Raw genomic sequence first — 24,408 nt, forward strand, 5'->3', positions numbered from 1 at the left:
TACATTTTTCTTACTTTTGCATAATTTGTCTTTTTTTTATTATAAAAGTAGCCATTTTTTACCTAAGAAAAATATTTCAGAACACTTCACCTAATAGGTTAGAACAACCTACCAATTAGCTTCTTAACCCCTTCTCTCCTCAAATTAAAATCTCCGTCTGTGTATTTAGATGAATGTGAGAAACAAAAGCAACTCTCCTGGTAACCAATGACAGAACCCAACCCCAATGATTATTTAAGGATGTCAGAATGTAGAATCCAAGGCAGAGCAGACCATCCCAGGTTCAGTAAAGCAACAACCAAGAAAGATGAGGTTATTTAACCTCAATACAGTTTCTCTTTCTGTATCTCTTCATTGTGGATTCCATTTCATTGGAGAAGAAATCTCTAATTATTCTAGCTTGCTTTTATCTCTGGGCAATCAGCTTTGTTGGGGACAGTGCCATCTTCCCCTGACGGTGTTGTTAACTTAGATCTGGATGCAGAAGAATCAGTGTGAGCTGCAAACCTTCCCATTTGTGCTCCTACATTGGAGCAACAGGTTTAGTAGTCCAGCTCCTGATGACATGTGACCAGGGCTGCACCAAATATCCCCTATGTTAAATAATCCAAGTATTCCTTTGTGGATATCAATTAATAGACATTTATTAAACACTGTCTACGCATCCAACAAATGTCATTTATGTCTGTGTTCAATATTATATTGTTTTCTCAGGAATCTGTAGTTTCAGTCTCCTAGCCAGTAAAACAAGAACTTCATTAGGACATGGCTTAAAAAAAAAAAATGTTTGTGGTAGTAGAGTGCTAATTTTAATGGCACTTTCACATACTGTTTATTTTAACTTGGAATGACTTAAAAGGATAAAGAAAAATCCAGCCCAGCCAGCGTGGCTGAGTGGTTGAGTGTCAACCTGTGAATCTGGAGGTCTCGGTTGGATTCCCGGTCGGGGCACATGGCTGGGTTGCGGGATCCCCCATAGGGGACGTACAAGAGGCACCCAATCAATGGTTCTTTTTCATCATCGATGTTTCTCTCCCTCTCACTTCCTCTCTGAAATCAATAAAAATATATTTAAAAAGAAAAATCCAACAATCCTTTAATTGTCCTCTTAGTACTGTTCTGTGAATAAGGCCGTGCAGGTTACCTTTATACATCTAAAGTTCTAAAAGACACTCCTGGACTTCATCAAACAAATTCCATTCCCAACTCTAACCATTTCATGTTCCATGAAAGATTGGGTGAGTTATATTAAGCCCACCTGGTTTCCTAGAATCTGTCCATATAATATAATATCAAAAGAATAAAAATAAAAGCAGAATTATTGGAAGTGTTAACCATAGTAGAAAATAATATTATGTTTGAAATAACTAGTTGAAATTCGTGTTGAAAATTGCTTCTGCCATTGAGGAGCTATTTATATAAAAGTATTTTAATGCCATCAAATCATTACTCTATGGTTCACAGGATATCTTAAATGTAAAGTTATTTCTATTGATTAGCTGGCCAAGAACACAAAGTATTAAATAAATGACCTTGACTCAAAGTCTAATGTATACGTATACTTGCCCTGGACATACCTTCCTAAACTGAGTATAGTGAAAAAGCACAACTTGAATGGAAGCCACTGATTAGTTATATGACTTGCTTTGGTAAGTTACTTATTCTTTCTGGACAAGTTTCATCATATACTAAGTGAGAATAAAAATATTACCAATTCTTTTTGCTTCACAGGATGATTATTGTATTAGATAAAGAATGTGTGTGAAAATAACTAATAAGTTGTAAAGCATTGCATAAATCATCATTGTTATGATTGCTGATATATATATATATATATATATATATATATATATATATATATATATATCTGTAGAAAAAAAGGTTACAGCTCAGCTGGTGTGGCTCAGTGGTTGAGCGTTGACCTATGAACCAGGAGTTCCTAGTTTGATTCCTGGTCAGGGCACATGCCTGGATTGCGGCCTTCTCTCCCTTCCTCTCTGAAATAAATAAAAATATATTTTAAAACAAAGAAAAAGAAAAAAAAGGCTACAACATAATTTTAATAATATATATGATCCTATTAATTTAAAATTAAAAATATAAAACAAAGAGGTAATACATTATAGAAATTCCACTGGACCCAAAGACTTTAAGAGAAAGAAAACCAGCTAAGAGATGACCACTATGCGTACCTGTTGAATCTACTTCCATAACTGAGAATGGTAAACTCAAGAGAGTAAGATAGGAGTGATAAGAATGAATCACAGCAGAGGAGAGGAAACTTGTATTTCTCACATAAAAATATAGAATTTAATTGCTTAGGTAGAATTTTGGTGATTATGTAAGCAAAATCTACTAGAGTACCCTAGAATCTTACACATAGTAAACATTCAATGAATGTGTGTGAAATAAATGAATTTTCTATACGAGTAAATCAAAGTCTTGAAGGTGATTTAGCAAAGTAAATAATAGAACTAGAACCAAGATCAAGACAAAAAAAGGTAATTCCAATCCAGGATTCTCTACATGCTGCCTTTTTATATATGCCATGTTTCCTCTCATTTTAGCCAGAAACAGCCATAAAAACTGGGAATCTGAGCCTTTCTCTTCATTGTTACAGTTTCAGATCGAATGCTAACAGGGCCCAGACTCTAGTAAGAGAATCTCTTTTAGTTACTGTGAAGAGTTGACACTGACAGAGATAAAGCTAGGTTCAGAATTCTAGGTAAAAGAAAGGTTCAATGTGACAGATTAGACTCCCAGAAAAGCCTCCATTTCTATCAGCTGGGAAGGAGCAAAGAAATTAAACTGCAGAATCTGCCCCCAGGAAGAGAACCATAAGAAAAGGTGAACATCTCTAGACAACAATACATGTGTCTCCTACTTAACAATGCCCTATGTTCATACTGTTAGCTTCTCAACTATTTTTTAATATACGTGGATTCATATATAGGAATTGTATATGTATTTATTTTAGGAAATAATATAGATAACAGTATATTAAAGTGCATTGTTACTAAATTTTTTATCCATAATTAATGTTATGATCTGTGTTATCCAAGGAGAGGTAATACAAGCTATTTCACTTTCAACACGCATTAATGCAGAAGACCAGCAGTGCTCTCAGGAATGAGCACCCACTGTTCTACCCACAGGCTAGTGTGTTTTGCAACCCATGAGGTTATGCCTTTGGAGCGTCACTTTATGCCATTTACTTACTGCTTGACAACCTGCCTTGACTCATAAACCTGTGCAAATAATAATCCTGGGTCTGCCACAAAAAAAATTAAAAATCATAGATTTTTGGAAATAAATAAATTCTTAGAAATTATTAATAATATTAATAATATATAAAAACTTAATGGAGTATAAGCAGTGCAGTATTTTGAATTTGTAGATTTATATTATGTATTTGAAAATGCACACATTTGACCCTTAAACAAGGTGGGATTTTGAGATGCTGACCCTTGGGCAGTAGAAAATTCGCATATTTGACTCTCCAAAAACTTAATTATAGTCATTCCTTGGTATCCAGGGGTAACTGGTTCCAGGATCTCATACATACCAAAATCCGCAGTTACTCAAAGTCCTTTATTTAAAATGCTCTAGAACAATGTATCCTGTAGGCCCCTAACTCCAAGGATCCCAAACCACAGATCAAAAATACTATTTTCAATCCATGTTTGGTTTAACCCATAGTTGCAAAAACCAGGATATGAAGGCTGACTGTATATTTATTGAAAACATCCAAGTATAAGAGGTCCTGCCCTGTTCAAACTCATGTTGTTCAAGGGTCCACTGTACTGAAAACTAATGAGTTAAGCGTGAAACACAAGAAGTTAGAAGACAGCATAATTAACAAAAGGGAGATACAAAGAAGTAAGAAAATAATTTATAGTAAGAACAGATATTAAAAGTAGTAGAAAATAGAGAAATAATCAGAGAGCTAAACAAAGCCAAAAGTTGATTCAAACCTCTAGAAAGCTTGACAAAGAAAAAAATACAAAAAAAAATAATATTAAGACTGAGCAGAGGATTTTACTATGGATTTAACAAACATGAAAAACATACAAGAGAGTTTTATGAACAGTAAAATGTATTACCTAGCAAAGTTGAAGGTGCACGTGCCATACAACTAGCAATTCCATCACGGCAAACTCCAGAAAGACTCACACCCTGTGCGAGCATGTTCTGAATTCAGTCTGCCAGGATGAATAAAGAGATCTGGGTGGCTCTGTGGCAAAGCGTAGTCTCTACCTGGTAACAGTTACATTGAACTGGAGTTGATGTGTCAGCAACAAGTCAATTAGCCTAAATCCTGAGACAGTAGTGCCTGTGTTTGTCATGGGTAAGTGCTAATTTGGTTTCCCAGGAGCTTGGAAACCCCAGGAGGAGAGAGGGCAGCTATGCACTGGGAAGAGGAACTTTGGGGCCTGCTGCTTTCTGAGCCCCCTCCTCAGCATGCTCACAGGTAGCAAGAGGTAAGACAAGGCAGCAGCCACCACACTCCTGTGATTTAGGCTGAGGAACCAGATAGGCACACTTCCTACCTGAGGATTTTTATTCCAGGGATGTAGCTACAAATGCACTTTTGTATCTAACAGCAGGAATGCAAAAAGCTGTTTGCAAAAGGTGTCCTTTACTCCCTGAAACTTTACTAAGTAAGAAATTACTATTCCCCTATGTTTTGGTGAAGCGACAAAGACATAACAGATCATTATGGGGCCATTCCAAGAGCAAATTTTTGCGTTTGTATCTTCTCTTCTCTCTATGGGGATAAGACTAAATTCTTTTTTCCATGCTTTAAAATTCTTCTCTCAGTCATCACTTCAGAATACACCATAACTCTTATGTTGCAGAAAATTTTGTGAAAGGTGGAATCTTTTCTTCTTGTATGTGAGACTGAAAAAATCCAAAACGTTTTGAAAATTTCACCAGAAATTATATTATCTCTTCTACTAGTACACATTTTTTTCAGCAATATGGGTTTTATACCCCAACTTATAAAAGCCTTGATTTTAGAAAATCCTTCTGTAAGCCCAGTGGTAGGCTCTTTGGCCCCTTGAGTGTGGCTCTTCCTAAGCCTTAGGAGTACCCTAATTAAGTTAATAACAATGTACCAACCTATATAGTTTAAGTTTAAAAATATAGTTTAAGTTTAAAAAATTTGGCTCTCAAAAGAAATTTCAATCGTTGTACTGTTGATATTTGGCTCTGTTGACTAATGAGTTTGCCGACCACTGCCTTAGCAGATGATTGCTGCCATCAATGTTTTTATAGATTTTATTTCCTTGGATTTTATGCTAGGTGGATATTTATTTACTTTCTAATCTCAAAACTACCTAGAGATAAGTTTACATTTGTCTGTTTTGTCTTTTTATTTAAAATTTGCTGTTATTAACTCATATTTTCTTTGTACTTCATGCTAATAAACAGATCTATTATTGGGGGTATAGGGCAAATTCAATTCCTCAGCTAGACACAGAATAACCATGTGGCATATAAGATTCTGACAAATAAAGCCATAAAAATTTTAAATGATCTTTAAGATGAGGATTTTTTTTTCTCAAAAGTAGCTTAAGGGAAAGAATTTTCATAGTTCTAAATCTTAAAGCATCACAAGCAAATAAAAATGCAGTTTGATACATTTTACATGTGTGTAGATTTTTATAACTTCATTTGTTAGTTTGGAAGATCTCCTGAACAAGAGATTTTTAGAAAAAGGCTAAATTTTGATGGGTATATTATAGATAGAATTATAATCTGCTGTTAGTGAGGAGATGTAGTTTGGCAGTTAACTGCAGGTGACTGGGAACCAAGCCTCCAGGCCTGCCTATGATTCCAAAAGTGTGGTAAACCTTTCATACCTTCCTATGTCTTCGATGCTCCTTCGGGAGCACACTATATTTAAATCTATCTTACAATCACTATGTAACTTGTACATCTTTAAAAATAAACTGTGGTGTCTGGGACAGGAGTCAATTCGCTCTCACATTTATGGTTTCATGTTTTCAGTTGACTCAACTTGAGTTGTTAGTACTGGGGAATCACTGAGTTTCAGGACCAAGCAATTGATTTGGGATAAAAGATTTTGAACTTTAAAAAGCAATTAATTTATGTTTCCTTTCACCCACAGGTCTACCCACGGATAGCGCCGGCATTTTGGCACTACCTGCGGGTAGAAGTGAATAGCGAGTACTTGACTTCTCCCACCCTCACTCCTGGCTCTCTGCTGGTGTGGTCTGATCTGATGTGCCCAGTTTGCTCAAGATGCAGCTGCCATTCTGTGTAAACATGCTCTCACACCACCATGCCTCAGAGTTGGGTCAAAAATCCAAATCACTGAGAACACAAGTGAAGTTTATATAAGATTAATCATCCTTCTTAATAAATTTCCAAATCAAGACCATATCATATGTATCCTAATGATAAATAACTAAGTGCTAAATTATGGAAAACCGTAATTACACCTCTTTTTAATCAACACTTTTGATATTCTGGGCATAATTCCTCAGCTTAACTTTGTATGCATCTAGGAAAAATTAGAATAACTGAATCATTTGCATTTTCTTCTTTTCTGTCCCTAGGAGCATGAGCAGCTCACCTACTCCTCCACGAGGTCCAAGGCCCCCAGTGTCATCATTACAGGTCTCAAGCCAGCCACCAAGTACATATTCCATATCCGAGTGAGGACTACAGCAGGATACAGTGGCTACAGTCAGAAGTTTGAATTTGAAACAGGAGATGAAAGTAAGTTTCACACAAGGTATAGAGTAAGATGTTCATTTAGTACCATTCCAATAGTGAAAATCTAATATCCTGATAGTTAAAAATCTAATGTCTCAAAATTTTAATAGTCTTATCAAACAGGATTCTGTTCATGCAAATCGTCATATGGCCATATCGGTTAAAGTTTTACTGTTATCCATGTAATATGACCCCAATATGTCTCTTCATGCAGAATTCATCACTTACACTATAACACTGATTCTCAGTAGGTGGTTAGCCTAAATGGTCTTCAGTGTTGGCATCATAATATGAGGCTAGTGAAAACTTGGGAGAGAATAAAGCCATGAGAAAATGATTTTAGGAGTTATTTCAATATTTTGCAGCTTTGGCTTATCTCAGTTACACCATTGAAATGCACATTATAAGTTTAAATGTAGAAGCATGGGCTTAATTAGAAATTCAAATTAGTTCCATAGCCCCAACTCACTGACAACCAAAATGGGAGATGAGGGACTGAGGTATTTCAACATCACATAACGTATGTGTTGAAATGTCTTACTCATTCTAAGCCCACCTCCACCACTGAATTCTTTTTTGGGCTTTAATATTCATCTTATTGCTCTCTTTGTATATGGGTGGCTCTTGCAATGTTCCTGATTAGAAAAATGTCTATCTAGTCATCATTGATAAGAACTCAAAAATAGAGAATTTATTATAAAATTCTTTATGAATAATGGCAGTAATAGCTACCATTTATTGAGCCTCTAAAAATACCAGAAATGATGTGAGGTATTTACATGTATTATCTCATTTAAACTTTTCACCCTTCAAAGAGACAAGTATTATTTTCCTAAATTAACTTGTGAGAAAACAAAAGCCTAGAGAAATTGAGCCATTTGTTTAGATTCAAGAAACTAAGCTAATATTTTAGGGAGGTGGTCTGTACTCTTAATTGCTCCATTATCTTGCCAAGTCCTTTCATTTGAATTATTAATAATGCTAATGGTAAGACCACTAATTAGGCTACATTTTTTCTCTAGTTTATCACTTCCTCAAAGTGAAGCTACTTGGGTTTCAAATTCTGTGATGGAGCAAATGTTTTGTTTGTTATTTTTATGCTGATGAACAATACTGATCCATAAGAAATTCTTTGGTACAACTATATCTAACGAAAGAGTGAAAAAAGCACTGACTTGTTTAATTAAGAGGGAACACAGTGTTGGGAGAGTAAACCAATGAGTAAAAAGAATACTTATGGCCTGGATGTTTAATATCAGTGATAGTTATTTATAATTCTGCTGGAGACTATTGTCTTTTCAAGCTAGAAATTATTGGGACAAGAGTGTAATTATCATAAAGCATAGCTCCATAATAAAAAGCAATATTAAAATACCCAAAGAAGTGTTCCTGCTATGTTCTGTTGACTATTTTTTTCTGACCACATGTCAAGACTTAGGCTAGGTACAAAGCCAAGGATGCAACTCAAGGCAAGTTTGCTCCAGGGAAAAGTCTCATCATTGTCCTATCACAGCTATATCTATTTCCTCCCTGCACCCAGTTCTCTTACTTTATTTTACATAGGAAGAAATTAACCTAACTTCTCAAAAGTATGACATTTTGAATATTATTTCATTGAGTTAGAAGTACACTCTCAGACAAACTCATAGGCCTAAAGCTAAGTAAGTCATTTGTGTTCATCTGGCACTTCTAGACAAGGCAATCCAGTTAATAAGAAAACAATAAGGTCTGATCTTAATTTGATTTGGTTTTAATTCTAAATTTCAACTCATACTTTTAGATGTTATATAAAAGAAAATACTTTGAAATTCCTTAGCTGAAAAGTCCTATACTCACCAATGACCCAGTGCAATATTTATTCTTTTGGCAAAAAATGTAGAGGACACTTACATGTGTGCCATTCTCTGAGTGAAGTTCTGGGGATAAAAATAATAATAAGAGCTATTGCCTTCACATAATTTATAGTTTAGATTTGTGAAAGGAAAATGAAAAATGCAGTATTGTATGACATGTACTACCATAGAGTTAGGTAAAAGGTGATATGAGGCATAGAGAAGTGGCCCTAGTTCAGCACAAATGGTCATGAAAGGTTCCTGGAGGATGAGAAATGAGGGCTCATTCCTGAAAGTGGAGTAGTAAAGAAATAGCAAGAGTACTAAGGCCTGAGACAGCATGAAAAATTAAAGAAGAACAAATAATTTGGAATGGTTACAGTGAAGAGACATGGAAGGCAAAATGGTAGGAGCTAAAGGTGGAGAGTTATTTATACGGGGGCTAAAATGCAGGCACTTTTCTGGCCATATTAAGGATATTGGGTCTTATGAAGACATTGAGGAACCATAGAAGGAATTTAATCAGGCAGTAACGTGACCAGTAACAGGTGTAGACTATGCTGAACAATTTGCACAAATTACCATATTAATTCTGACAAGATTATATTTATTTTTAGAAACTTAAGTAGCTTTCCCCAAATATGATAACCAATCAGTAGATGTGAAGGATTAGAACCCTAGAACCATCTGATAAAGTCAGTAGCAGACAGCAAAAGCCACTTTCTAATTACTGATTTATAAATGTCATGAAAGTGACTTTTATTAGAACCTGGAAGAGACAGAGTGTCTGAGAAGTATCTGAAAAATGTTTGTCTAAACCTGGAGTTTGGGAACATAGAATGGCTCCCAAGTCCATTTGCAGCCTAAGGCAAAGTCATTTAAAGGATCACTTTTTATCTGGTTTGCTTTAAATTTCATTTTCAAAGCGTGCTGTTTATATCCAGAAGAGAATTTCAATGAATAATGTCATAGTAGGATATGGATAGGTTTACTATAAATTCATAGTAATTTACTATAGGTCCAATCTACTACATCAGTCTTTTTCTCTTCATACCCTCCTAGCTCATCTTTAAATTTTTATTGCTTTGTTTCTCAAACATTGTAATATCAACTTTATTATTATGTTATCTCGTGTGTATTCTGTTTACTTAGCTAACCATATATATATATATATATATATATATATATATATATATATACACACCACACGCACACATATATATATATATATATATATATATATATACTAATAAAAGGGTAATATGCTAATTAGACTGGGAGACCTTCTGGATGTCCTTCCGGACAAAGCCATGGTGGCAGGGCTGAGGCAGAGGTGGTTAGGGGCGATCAGGCCAGGAGGGGAGGGCAGTTGGGGGTGATCAGGCCAGCAGGGGGAGCAGTTGGGGGTGAGCAGGCCAGCAGTGGGGGGCAGTTAGGGCCAATCAGGCCAGCAGTTGGGGGAAGTTGGGGGCAATCAGGCCAGCAGTTGGGGGCAGTTGGGGTCAAGCAGGCCAACAGGCAGAGTAGTTAGGGGCGATCAGGCAGGCAGGCAGGTGAGTGGTTAGGAGCCAGTGGTCCCGGATTGCGAGAGAGATGTCCAACTGCCGGTTTAGGCCCGATCCTAGGGATCGGGCCTAAACCGGCAGTCAGACATCCCCCGAGGGGTCCCAGATTGGAGAGGGTGCAGGCCAGGCTGAGGGACACCCCCCCATGCACAAATTTCATGCACTGGGCCACTAGTATATATATATGCCTAGAGATGGGGTGTGAGTTGGGGAGAAGAGTTTAGGTACTCTCTCATTTAATGGCCTGGTTCAATTTTTTTAAATTAAGCAAAATGAAGTAGTTTACAATTTAATTCTCTTAGCCATACCTATTTTGCTTGGTTCAACTTTTAGTTTGCTCATAACAAGTAAGACAATATCATAGAATATGAAATAATTTCTTTTCAAATTCATCATGTTCTTAACACTTGTGCTCTACAAACATAGTGATATTGTGGTGTCACTATGGTGACTTCTCTTGTTCTTTTAGACCAGTGGTTGGATTTATTTCCAGAGTCAGAATATGCTAATGAAAACCAGCTAACAATGTAAAGGTTACTAATTACTATGACTGTGAGCATTATTTAAAAAGTCGCTTTAGTGCTATTGGTTTCCTTTCTCACTAAGTCTATAGAACAACCTCATTTCGGTAGTATAAATGGAGATAGGTATAGGAAGATAGATGCATAGGTAGGTAAGTAGGGAGGTAGGTAGGTAGGTAGGTAGGTAGATGATTGATAGACAGATAGATAGATGATAGATATTCACTTATCTATAGTCACAAAAGACTTTCTGTGTTTCAATGCTGATATTTCATATGTTTGCTAATCTCTCACTGTTCTGAGGATATAGCTAAATATTATGTCCACTGACAGCATTCCTTGAGTGCTTAATATGTACTAGCCTTTATATTAGGTACTATAATTGATTCCCTGGAATAAATTTATCAAATAACAGTTAACTACACAATCAGTAGTAAGAAAATAAGAATATATAAATATTCTATGTGGATATTCATGAAAGATAGATGGAAGATAAGTGGTAGTTAGGAGCTGTCTAATATAAGAATTTTTGCAAAATGAAAATAAAATTCATATTATGCCACAAAGTATCAAACACACACATACATATGTTCAATACAGCGCTTTTTGGACTAAAAGGATGAAAAAAACAAGAAATTTTAATAGCTTCATATTTGTTATTTCTCTTCTTATTTGCTGGAGAAAATGAACTTTTGTCCAATGAAGAAAAAGATGAGAATTAAAGTTAAAAAGTTATCTACAAAGCAAATAATATCCATATTCTTATAAAGTGCTTAAAATATATTTGATTTAATCTTTAATAACCTATTGAAATTACACCCCACATATTTTAAAAAGTAATACAAATAATTTACAGAGAAGGAAGTCAAATGTTTGTTCTTACTTAAAACACCACCAGATTTATCTAATACTAGAGGCCCAGTGCACAAAATTTGTGCACTAGGATGGGGGGTCCCTCAGCCCAGATTGTGAGAGGGCGCAAGCCAGGCCAAGGGACCCCACCGGTGCATGGGCCGGGGAAGGACATGGGAGGTTGGCCAGCCGGGAAAGGACTGCAGGAGGGCTCCAGGGCATGTCTGGCCCATCTTGCTCAGTCCTGATCAGCTGGACCCTAGCAGCAAGCTAACCTACCGGTCTGAGCATCTGCCCCCCGGTGGTCAGTGAACATCATAGTGAACGGTTGAGCGGCCTTAGCATATCATTAGCATATTATGCTTTGATTGGTTGAACGGATGACCAGACGACCAGACACTTAGCATATTAGGCTTTTATTACGTAGGATTCAAATGTATTTTAGACTAAGAGAAAATAATTTTATGTATGCATTTTCAAAACCAAAATAAAATATATCCTGTTAGACTGCAGACAACTTGAACATTTCACTTAAATACTGGAGAAGAGCTTGTGAAGCTATCAAAAAGGAGTAGAATATATAGCTTAAAACCAATTTTTTAAAAGAAAACTGGAATTTTACACATAATAATTAGCAATTTACCTCTTTCATTGCCTAATGGTTATCCAAATGACCCTGGAGAAATACATTGTCAGCAAATAAGCAATGCATTTCTTTCTCTGGAAAGATTAATTATACATTAAATTTTAACAACATGTAAATTTAGGTTTTCACCTGTAGGCTACATAAAGCATTTTGTAGCACAAAAGCCACATATGTCAACATTTGAAAATGTGTTTTTCAAATGTAACTGTAGACTAGATTTGTGGTACCTATAAAAGTGGTAACTATAGACTAGATTTACATCACATAAAATAAATAACCACACAAAAATCATCATGATCACCATAAAGTACCCAAACTGTAAGCTACTGAATCACAGTATTTCAAAATAGAATCTCATGCCATGTCTTACACAATTATACAAAAAAAGCTATGTGGATACAAATAAATGAATTTAATCAATTACTTTTTAAAAACATTTATAATATTTAGCGATTTTTACTATGGTTTCATATTTAAACAATTTGATTAATTTTAACAATTTGTAGGTGGGAAATTATCCCGAAAATTAAGGAGCAAATTGTACCTGTAGTTTTTGTTTCATTATCTATTCTTTTTTAAAAAAATTCTTTATTGGTTAAGGTATTACAAATGTGTCCTCATCCCCCCATTAACCCCCAACCTGCCACCCCCCACTCATGCTCTCATCCCCCTGTTGTCCGTGTCCATTGGTTTGGCTTATATTAGGTCTCCATTTGGCTAATTTATTTATACTCCACTTTGCATACTTAAAAACTCCAAATCATTGTGTATTTTCTACTGAATACAATGTTAATTTCTCAACAAATATTCAAGTCCTCCTTCAGTCCAATCCAAATTGACATCATTCCTGCCCTAGTTCTCTCTAGTTAGCATATACTCTGGGAGATGTATGGATGCTTTATACAAAATAAAATTCTTTAAAAAAAATAGTTTTATTGATTTCATAAAGGAAGGGAGAGGGAGAGAGAGATAGAAACATCAACGATGAAAGAGAGTCATTGATCAGCTGCCTTCTGCACACCCCCACCGGGGATTAAGCCTGCAACCTGGGCATGTGCCCTGACCAGGAATCAAACTGTGACCTTCTGGTTCATAGATTGATGCTCAACCACTGAGCCATGCTGGCTGGGCCAAAAATTTTTCTTAATCTTTATTTCTAAGCTTCTTTTATGATTTCCAACTGGTATATTCAGAAACCTATCACATCACAAACGGTTAGTCCAGCTCACACACTGCCCGCCTTTCCTGAAGTGTTCTCAATCAGTCTAAGAGAGCATCAATCTTCCCACAGGCTGTCTGTAGTGTTTTATTGTGCAAGGGCTTTATTCTTTACTAAATTGTTAGCAATTTGAGGTCAAGGACTATAGCCTATTTATCTTTGTGTCTCAAAAGATTTCTTGCACATAATTAGTTTTCAATATGCATTTAATCAAATAAATAAAGAACATATAATTTTCCAAAACCTAAAATATGAAAAATGGCATGTTGCCTACCGGTCTGAGAAGAAAGAATCAGATATTTTTATTTGCCACAGATAAGCAATGTTGCTTGCTTTGTTTTGGGTAACAAGATGTAACTGGCTTGAGTCATCTAGAAACATGATGCATGCAATCTTAATATAAATTAATTGTTAATTCTAAAATTTGGGGGCATTTTAGGTAGAGTTTAATGACATTTTTGTTGTTATTTAACATATTTTCCTCTTTAATGTCTTTTTTTAATGTCTCTATGTTTGATCCAGTCTATTGGTGGAAATACAATCTGTACTGCTTCAATTACTTAAGGTGAAATTAGCTAGATAATTATTAGCAGCAGTCAGAAAATTTGAAATAATTATTAATAGTGAAGCATGAAGCATAAAGAGGAACAGCTGACCCTGATGGAGTAATAAAAAAAGTTAATTAATCAAGCAGGGGGCAGATTTCATATTTATGAGTCTACCTAGAGGAGAATGAATTCCAGAACATAAGACTTTAATCTCAAATAATCTGTAGTCAATAGCATACTTTCAATGTTGTCAGCCATAGCCATCTAAATGCAAACATCAATAGGAAAGAGGGATTTTCTAGCTGTTAGATTGTTTGAATATAAATTAGCCCACCTTGTGAGGTAATAAAGAACCTTCATAAGAATTTGTGCTGAAGCTAGTAGGATACTTGTTCAGCATGTCATAAGGGAAACCCCTGTTTTTATTTAGAAAATAAAAGTGATAGAAGTTTAGTGGTGTATAGTTGTTCAGCATGTCATAAGGGAAACCCCTGTTTTTATTTAGAAGGTGGTGATAGAAGTTTAGTGTAACTTCTAACATCGAGGTTTCATAATAACAGATAATATTTATTGAGTTCTAATTATGATTCAAGCACTGTTCTATTCTTTAGGGCAACTAAGGCATTTAACCATTCTATGGATCAGAAAAGTGAAGCACAAAGACGTTCAGTAACTTACCAGTTTCCCACAGCTAGTAAGTGTTGAAATGGGGATATCATGACATCAGGCCCTTTTCATACTAATGCTCAGAACCAGGAAGTTCCCTTTCTATCCATTCATTGTTTTTACTTTTCTTATTCAGCTTGGTCATTACTTCTAATTTTCTTCATGAGTAATTTTTATTCTTACCTCCAATTCTTTACTCTCCCTTAACAAATTATATTTCTTCTCAAAATAATGGGTGTTTGAATATACACACATATTTTTCAGAAGACTATAATTATTCATAAATCATCATGCACGATGTTCAGAAAACTATGGGTGTTTTAATGCAGATTTCTGGATTAATGCACATGTAGTAGACCCAGTATTACACTCTAAAGGGGTAAATTATGCAGTTAGTCTGATTACCTACCTGTGCAGGGATTTGATGAAGAGTAATTATTTGTATAGAAAATGGAAGTCTCCTTTTTTTTGCATTGACAAAAAAAAATATTTCACTTCAGTTTTGTCTGTTTCAAATAAAGATTTAAATGATGGAAACCAGGTTTGTGTACTGCAAGACAGATTGAAGTCTTTAATATGAAAAATATTAAAGATCATAATGTTGCTAAATGATCTGGAAAGAAAATCATTAACTATTAACAGGCATTTAGACTTGTAACATGTGCACATCAAGTGCAGTGTTATAATTTGGCTCATATCTAAAAGGGAACTAACAGACAGCAGTGGATCTACTTCTTAAAACAGAATGTAGGTTTATTTTATGCCAGTGATACATAGCAACATATACAAAAATATGATTTCTTTGGGATATAAGCCCTTATCACTTGATTGGAAGTTTTTTTGAGATAAGGAACCATTTCTTATTCATTTATGAACCTCCAACATTGCTTTGCATGTGTCTAACAATTGGAAGACATTCAATGAATATCAATGAATTAATGTTATCCAGTAAATATTCAATGAATGTACATCTGTTTCAAACAAATTATATATATTTTATTATTCTACCTATAAATGTTCAGTATGTTGCTTTTATTTGTTTATTTTGTGCATGTATTAATAGCAATATGCTGAATGCTGATTGAAGGATACAAAGATTTAATTATGTAGGATGAATAAATTCTAGAAATCTAATGTAAAGTATTGTGACTATATTTAATACTATATTGTATACTTGAAATTTGATAAGAGAGTAGGTCTCAAATGTCTCACCATACACACACACACACACACACACAAATGACTATGTAAGGTGATAGATATGTTAGTTTGTGATAATAATTCTACAATGAATATTTTTATCAAAACATTAGGTTGTACACCATAAATATATATAGTTATTATTTGTCAATTATACCTCAATAAAGCTGGAGAAAAAAAAACCCACAAAGTTAAATAATTTATGTTCTCTGTCTTGAAGAAACTCACCACTAAACCACACTAGAGACTCTTATAAGAATTCCTTATTTATGTCATTCTCAAAGTCTAATTTTAAATTGACTTGATTTGAAATGAGATAGGTTTATTTCTATCAGCCATCATATAAATTGCCTGAATTTTTCTGTCAAACTGTTTGACTTTACAACCTTGAATTCTTCTAGGGAGCAAAAATGTTTCTTAGACATTTCAATTGCTCCAAATTTAGGGAAAAACATATTAGTACTTGAGGATTTAGAGCTGTCTCAAGACGACACAAATCAGCTTTATTGACTTATAATTTTGAAGTGTTTTTTTTTAACAGCATATTTTAGTTGTCAGAAAAGCATCAAGGCCGAAGTGAAGAAAACCTAATCTCAATATAATCATATGAAGTCTATTCATAACTGCTGGTGTGATTCTTAATTATGGTTAACCTTTCACTTTCATCTGTTGCACAACCATGTACTACTAGTAAACTCAAGACAGGATTCGGAGTATTGTGTTGGTCAGTGGTTACTTCTGAAATCATGTCTTACTAGTAAAGTAGCAGGGGGGTTCCAGCTAGCTGTAGAGCGCTGCTAGTGGAGATACATAGCTTCTTAGAAGAAAAGGGTAGAAATCATGGTGCCGGGATGAATTGTCCTTTGGGAAGTTACAGACTGCCAGGAGGGTGCAGAGCAGGGCCTTGGTCCCCAGCTTCACTTCCTATTTCCGATTGAATTCTATGCACATAATTTGTCATTTTCCAGAGCTGAAAATTTGAGAGTTCAATGAAAGAGTTGTCAAAATGCCCAAATCAGATGAAAAGTATTTTATACAAAATACATAAATACTAAATATTACCTGCCTGTGTAAAAACATAGACATAGTTTGAATTTTTATTTGAACAGTATGAAATAAAAATAATTTTAATTTATATAATGTCACATCTTTAAAATTGGTGCTAACCCAATGCAAGGTGTCTGTTTTTGCTATATCTCATTGTGAAGCCACAATACTGAATGGACAGATTTTATAAAATACATCCAGTCAGTTCTACCAAGGCCTGTGTGGAGAATTAAGAAGCAGGAGAATTAAGTTGCATTACACTTTACTTTTTCAAGAGAAACAGTATTTCAGTGAATTTAAATTGAGTAACAAGAATCCTTGGCAAAATAGCAGGAGCCTTTTAAAAGATTTAGCTGTGTATGCACAAACCAGAGTGTGACATGCGTGAGCACATTACTGTGCTGTAACGATAGGCAAAGTTGCAGAATATGGCAACTTTACCACCAGATATAAAATAGCTGATTCACACAAACTGAATTTTATATTCTTTTATGCTTTTGAAAAACTGAGCATCCTTTAAAAAATGCTATTGCACTACAGTTATTTTTAAATTAAGTCGTTATCTTATATTTGCTGGATACAAATCCAGAGAAGACTAAATGTTTTTTTCAACATCAATTTTGGCATATTTGTAAAAGGTAAACATTGCAATATTACTTACTGAAGTTAGCATATATGTGTGTGTGTGTGTGTGTGTGTGTGTGTGTATTCATATATTCTGTGTTTATACACACATCCTGTTCTCATTCTGAGATGAAAAAATAAAATTGGCAATGTTTTTAATATTGTTACATGAGTTCTTATCCTTGGAAGTGAACAGGGTTTATTTCTAAATTTAATATAAATTTTGTTCTGAATTTGACACAATGAGAGAGAAAGTGAAGGGCACTTGAAAAGAAGCAGCAAAGGTGAAAACAAGCAGAAGAATGTTATGTTTATTTATTTAATCCTTAACTCAATAAAAAAAATATTAATGGATGGGCCAGATATAGAGGCAAGCCCTAGGGATTCAAAGATACAAGGGATAAACTTATTTCCTGCTCTCACAAAAGCTAATGAGAGGTTCAGAAAATTAAACAAGATTATAATAAAGGATTGTGTGTAATGTTTCTGGGAACACAAGGAGAAAAACCCAAACTATCATCTAGAAAAGCTGCCAAAAAGAAGTGATACATTAAAAGAGACTTTAGCCGAAACCGGTTTGGCTCAGTGGATAGAGCGTTGGCTTTCGGACTGAAGGGTCCCGGGTTCTATTCCGGTCAAGGGCATGTACCTTGGTTGTGGGCACATCCCCAGTAGGAGATGTGCAGGAGGCAGCTGATCGATGTTTCTCTCTCATCGATGTTTCTAACTCTCTATCTCTCTCCCTTCCTCTCTGTAAAAAAATCAATAAAATATAAAAAGAAGTGATACATTAAAAGAGACTTTAAAGTTAAATAAAAGTTGGCCATAAAAATGATGGGGATGGAAGGTGAGATGGGGGGTGGGGTAAGAGTATTGGGGAGCTTTTGTTTTCTTATGGGTGCATGGGTGCAGGTGTAGAGATAAAAAAGAGTATGGAACTTTCTAGTAATTGAAAGAATTCCAGTAAGGCTAGATCCATGGTTCTCAAAATGTGGGCCCTGTACCAGAACCATCAGCAACATATTAGAAATGAAAATTTTCAGACCCCACCCCAGACCTACTAAGTCTGGGGCGGGTCCCAGCATTCTGTTAGCACAAGCCCTCTGCGTGATCTGATGCACACTATAGTCAGAGACCCAGCAGTTTCCTCAGAGGATAAGGGCAGGTAGGGGTAAGGAGTGATGGGGGTGATGATCTCGGTACAGGAAATATGAGACAAAGAGCTGGAGTCTTAGGCAGGGGCCATGCACTGCCATCCCTTATCTTGTTACTGAGGCTAAAACTTCTCTCTCTTTTTCTTAGCTTTTTTTTCAGTTTTTTTTTCTTTTCTCCCAGTTATCTGTAGTTTTGGAGACAAGCAAGAAGTCTGAGTGAGTTTCCCATAACTGACTGCTCTGGAACCATTGCTAACACATCTAATTATTTCCTCACCTTCATTTTATTCACACTAAAAATAAAACCTTCCAAATATCTTTTTCATTGTCACACCCATTGCTGTCATAATTTCAAAATTCCCTAGAGACAGTTTTGGCCTTAAGGGTTCACCTACTGAAGGTGCTGGAACCTTGGGAATTATTAAATTCTAACACATGCTTGCCCTCTGCCAGCATGTAAGCCTGCATATTTCTCCTTGACAGTTCATATTTGGTCTCTGGACTTCCAAGACAGTGAAAAATAACCTGCTCACTGAGCCTCCTGAGGAACTGGAGCTCAGCCATCCCATCTCAGACTCTTTACAATAATTGGTCTGTTTTAGAAGTCCTAGAAATTCAGTTATCTGGGAAACTTCATGAATCTAGAGATCATAAAGGTAAAGGTGGTATGTGAGACACCGACTACTCTGCCACACAAAGATGTCATGGGCTTGTCTCAGGCTCGGTTACTTGGTTGTATGTTCTAATAGGTAAAGGCAAAATGATATATTCAATTAGACGATTCAATTGGTATTTTGGCTTATGAATATTCTTCATTCTAGACATTAATTTTTTCTCAATAAAATAAAGGAAATGAGCTAAATTATCTTCCTTTGCTCTAAAAACGGGACAGTTCCTAGTGAAGTGATTAAGGACTTAGGCCAGACCACACCCTGCCACCCCCTATGTAGTAAGACCTACAAAAAGCAATTTAGTCTGTTTAGGCTTTAGTGTCCTCATCAGTAAACTGGAAACGTATTTATTTGTGTGTACACTGATTCATCCAAAAAATATTTTTGAGAACCCAGTCTGTACTCTGTACTAAGTGCTATTCTACCTGCTATGGACACAGCAGAAATAGACAAAGACCCTTCATATACTAGAGAATACGTTCTAGAGAGGAGAGAGGAAAACAACAAACAAATAAAAGCTACAGAGGGATGGGATGTTACCTAGATCCCCGCTTCAGGACCCAGGTACTTACTCTCTTCACTGATGGGAGTGCTGCCATTGAAGGCTCATTACCGAATTGTTTACCAGACATTTCTGGCTCAAGAAGAGCTGCGTGCTCAGTCATTCCCTCTCCCCAGGAGCCGGGCAGATTCTGAGACTGGCCAATGTGTGGTACAAAGATTAGTCTCATTGTTCATTCAGGGCAACTTAAAAGGGCCATCTCAGCTCAGAACTCCCTGATGTCTGCTGAGATTTTGTAGTTACCATCTCACAGTTCAACTGCTCCGTTTCCTCATTTTTGGTTCTCTCACTCCCCCACCTGTCCATGCTGAGGTGACTCCTCAATAAAACTGCTACATGCAAAGTTCCATTGCAGAATCTGTGTCCCAGGAAACCCCATGTAAGACAGACGATGAGAGGTGCTCTGGAGAAGTGTGAGGCTGAGGAGGAGGATAGGGAGTGCCTACCTCCTAATGCGATCATTAAACGTTAATTATCACTATAATCCTAATTATTACTGCGAGCTAGGCCGCTGGCAAACACTTCATGGAGGAGGGCCTTAAACTTGGCCTTGAAAAAAAGGAAGACTATAAATAAGCAGAAAGAACAAGGAAATCCTTCATGATAGCAACTGATTTGTGTAATTCAATTTGGCAGATACTCTGAAATAAAGAGACAGCTAAAGAAAACTAGTGAAGAATAATTTTGGTCAAAAACTGAAGCTTTGGACTTAACCCTGGAGTTAGATCTTGACCCTATCACTTGTAGGTGTCAGACTTTGGATGAGTCAATTAACCACTCTGTGCCTCAGTTTCCACATCTTAAAAAATGAGGATATGAATGCCACCCACTTTCTAGTGTTCTTATATGTACGGAATGATTCAATGCATGTAAAGTACGAAGCAGAATTTCCAGTACATACTCGTGTGGTTAGAGCTCGGAAATGTTGATTTTAATACTGACATTATTGGTATTTATTTTCAACCCTAAAATTCTATCATACAACTTCCAAATTGTTTTTAAAACACAAAACAATATTCCTTATTATCTTCTTGCATGTAGAGATCCTATTATAGTAATCAAGTCATTGCCTGATTCTTTTCTTTGACATTTATTCTTCATGCCTATAAGCTTACCCTTAAGACTAGTTGGCTAGTCTTGGTGTTAGTTTACTTTTATAGGTGATTTACAAAGGTGAGTGGGATTCCCCAAAATGAGTTGGCCTCCAAAGCTTAAGCGCTGGAGAACTGGATTCAGCCAAGGACACTCCACACTCGAACTTCTGAGATACCAGCACAGTAGGCAGGTCAGGGAACCTCCATCGGTCCCATTACCACATCATTTTGTGGCTCCAGAACCATGGTCCTTCCCATTTCTATTGTAACCAAATTATTTATGGATTGGGCCACTTTTCTTTTAAATGCTTAAATCAATCAAGGTCTCACTGCCAACAGACAATATTGCAGAATGGTTATAAACTCACACGTTGAACGAGGCTGTCTCTACTAAAAGTCTGATTCTACCACTTCTGTCCACATAACCATGGCAAGCTAATTAACCTCTCTCAGCCTCAGTTTCACCATCTACAATGTAGAGACAATAGTACTATCTCATACGATTGTTGTGAATATTTAAAAGTTAACACATTGAAAGTGTCTAGGACTGCAGGCGGCATGTGTAAGCCTCTGAAAGTGCTTGTTATTATAACAATAACTACCCTTCTTCTGAGAAAGACCTCCTCCCTTAGGACAGTATGATTTTTGAAGGAGCCTGTACTGTGAATCAACTGCCACTCATCTCCATAAAGAAGGAAGAAAAAGATTTTAAAAAGCAAAAAAAGAATGTCCCTTACAGTACCTTCTGTGAATCCTCTTCAGTTTTTAAGTAAAAATGACAAGACTTATGTTTACCTATCCCACTATAAATTTTTTAACAATTAAATAAATAACTCTCCCACCAATTTGCACAGGAGTAAGCAATCCAAAGAGAAATCAAGCTTAGCTTAAAATTGGAAATTATATTTGGCTCAGAATAGGTATTAGTTATACTATTCTATAAGTGATAAGGCCAGACTATCTTGATTGAGGGAGGATTTTACTTTTTCAAATTATGGGACAGATACAGTTTTGAGAATATTGAACTTTCATAAAATCACACTTTTACCTTGCATAATGACTTGACGGGGGCTACTCCATCCTTTCACAAATTAATCCAAGTTCCTTAGCAAAAAAAAAAAAGCACCAAGTGGGAACATACCAAAAAGACTTGGAGTTATCTAATTGCCTTAAGTGTATTCTTCTTTTTTCTCTCATGTTCTGAACTGCAGCTCATAATTCCTTTTGAATCAGTCTAAATCAAGCATGTCAAACTCAAAGGCTAACACGGGCCAAATAAACAAGGTTTAAGTGTATGTGGGCCACAAAAAAATAAAAGCTTCAATTTTCATAGAAATGTAGGTTTATTTCTATAGAATAATGCTGAAATAAATGAGTAATCTCTATATATAAAAGCCAAGTGACCAGAACGAAGTAACGACCGGTCGCTATGATGTGCACTACAGTAGCCAACTGGCCCGATCAGGACCCCAATGGGCTCCCCCAAACTCCCACAGCCCCTTCCCCAGCCAGCCCCTGCAGCCCCTCCCCCAGCCAGCTCCCCACCCCGATCAGGGGCATGGCCAGGCAGCCAACCTCCCGCATCCACTCCCCCCGCCAGCCCTGCCCCAATCAGCCCCCATTGGGGTGGGCGACCAGTACCCACCCATGCATGAATTCATGCACTGGGCCTCTAGTCATTAACATAAAATAATAGAACACTTTAGTCCTAGTTGGTTTGGCTCAGTGGATAGAGCGTCAGCCTGCAGACTGAAGGGTCCCAGGTTTGATTCCAGTCAAGGGCACATGCTTGGGTTGTGGGCTTGATCTCCAGTAGGGAGCATGCAGGAGGCAGCCCATCCATTATTCTCTCTCATCATTAATGTTTCAATCTTTCTCTCCCTCTCCCTTCCTCTCTGAAATCAATAAAAATATATTTAAAAAATAAATAATAGAACATTTTAATAAAAATTAATATTTTTTCTTGAACATTAACTTATCAGACACTGAATAACTGTACAAATCAATAAGCGTAACACAAATAAATCTATTTTTCTTGTTCTCCGAAAGCAAAATATTTCCTGTTGCGCACACCAAACAAGTCAGTACAAGACTAATGATGTGGCAATTGGCTGCTAAAATATTTGCTGCTAGTATCAGTGGAGAGAAATGGTGCGCCTGCATATAAGGTGCTTAAAGGGACATGAATGCAACACAATTATAGTAATCAGTCATTAGCAAACATTGTAGTTTGTTATTAATAATCCTATATAAAAAAAGGCAAATATGCAAATTGTCTCCTTGACCGGGAGTTCGACCAGGGGCGGGGCTTCCCCCGGCCAGCCCACCCGATTGTCCCCCACACTTGGAGGCAGGACTGGCCAGCCAACTTCCCGAAGCCCCTCCCCCTGGCCGGCCGGACCCCACCTGTGCACAAATTTATGCACTGGGCCTCTAGTTATGTATAACAGGATATTGTAAAAATTAAGTTACGAAATTTTTACTAAAATGTTTCTTACATATCATTATATTGGCTGGGCCACAAAAATATTTGTTGTGGGCTGCATGTGGCCTGCGGGCCACGAGTTTGACATGCTTGTTAAATCGTTGAAAGCTAATTCTTTTCCATTAGAGACTCATTTCTCACTGTATTTATAGATCTTAGGAGCTTCATGCACCTTTTTATAACTAGCTAGCTGTCTTTGTCATTTTCTCTCTCTCTTCCTGATTAAATGTCCTCTGGGATGATATATTTCAAATTGTATTAACCAAAAACATGCAGTAAAATACCCAATTAACACACATTGTTACAGTTAGGTACCTTTACAATTTCTTAGTTGAATTCAGCAGTATTTTTAAAAGTTGTAAAAATATATGATTCATGATCAGACTTACATTACCCTTGAGATTATTATTAATAGAATAAGGCAAGATAAATTTAATGAGTTTTTATTTTAAAAAAACCAAAACCTTCTGTACATGAAACTGTGTTCATGTCACCAATGCTTTTAAAATGGAGGGAGAAATACTTTACTGGAAAGAAAGGTAGAGTGAGTAAATAAGAAATCGATGGGGTAATTCTACCTTTGCTTTGGTCACTGATCTCTAGAGGCCTCCAAGGCCCAAGGACTTGCATATGTAAGGAGGGATGGAGCATCCTCCTTGGTCCATGACTGGGAAGATAGTTAAGGAAACCGCATACATACCCTTAGCTTAAGACTTCCCATAGTTTATACTGTAGAAGTTGGGAGATCAGAACAGGTAAAGAATGGCAAAGCTCAGTTTGGAAAATAACAATTAGAAAGATACTTTTTGTCAATCTACAGAAGAAAGCAATATAGAAAAACTTACTTGAAGCTCGATATAAGCACCTCCATTGCCAGAAAAAAAAAAGAACTTAGCACATGAATTAGTCAATCTGGTAAGTATTGTGTTTTAAAAAGGAATATAAGTGACATCTATGACATTTTGTGGTTAACCA

The 24,408-nt window shown here is 36.2% G+C and overlaps 1 protein-coding gene across 1 annotated transcript in view; it reads left to right on the plus strand.

Annotated features, from left to right (window-relative positions):
• The window catches only part of LOC102423914 (ephrin type-A receptor 6), a gene marked incomplete at its 5' end in the record, with an annotated part of 354,481 nt that overhangs the window by 44,834 nt on the left and 285,239 nt on the right, over nucleotides 1-24,408 (plus strand). The window contains one exon of the mRNA XM_023762099.1: nucleotides 6,588-6,750. Within this exon, the coding sequence (XP_023617867.1) occupies nucleotides 6,588-6,750 (163 nt within the window). The remainder of the gene's footprint in view (nucleotides 1-6,587; nucleotides 6,751-24,408) is intronic.

This window comes from Myotis lucifugus, unplaced genomic scaffold, assembly GCF_000147115.1.
Source record: "Myotis lucifugus unplaced genomic scaffold, Myoluc2.0 scaffold_231, whole genome shotgun sequence".
Lineage (NCBI taxonomy): Eukaryota > Metazoa > Chordata > Mammalia > Chiroptera > Vespertilionidae > Myotis > Myotis lucifugus.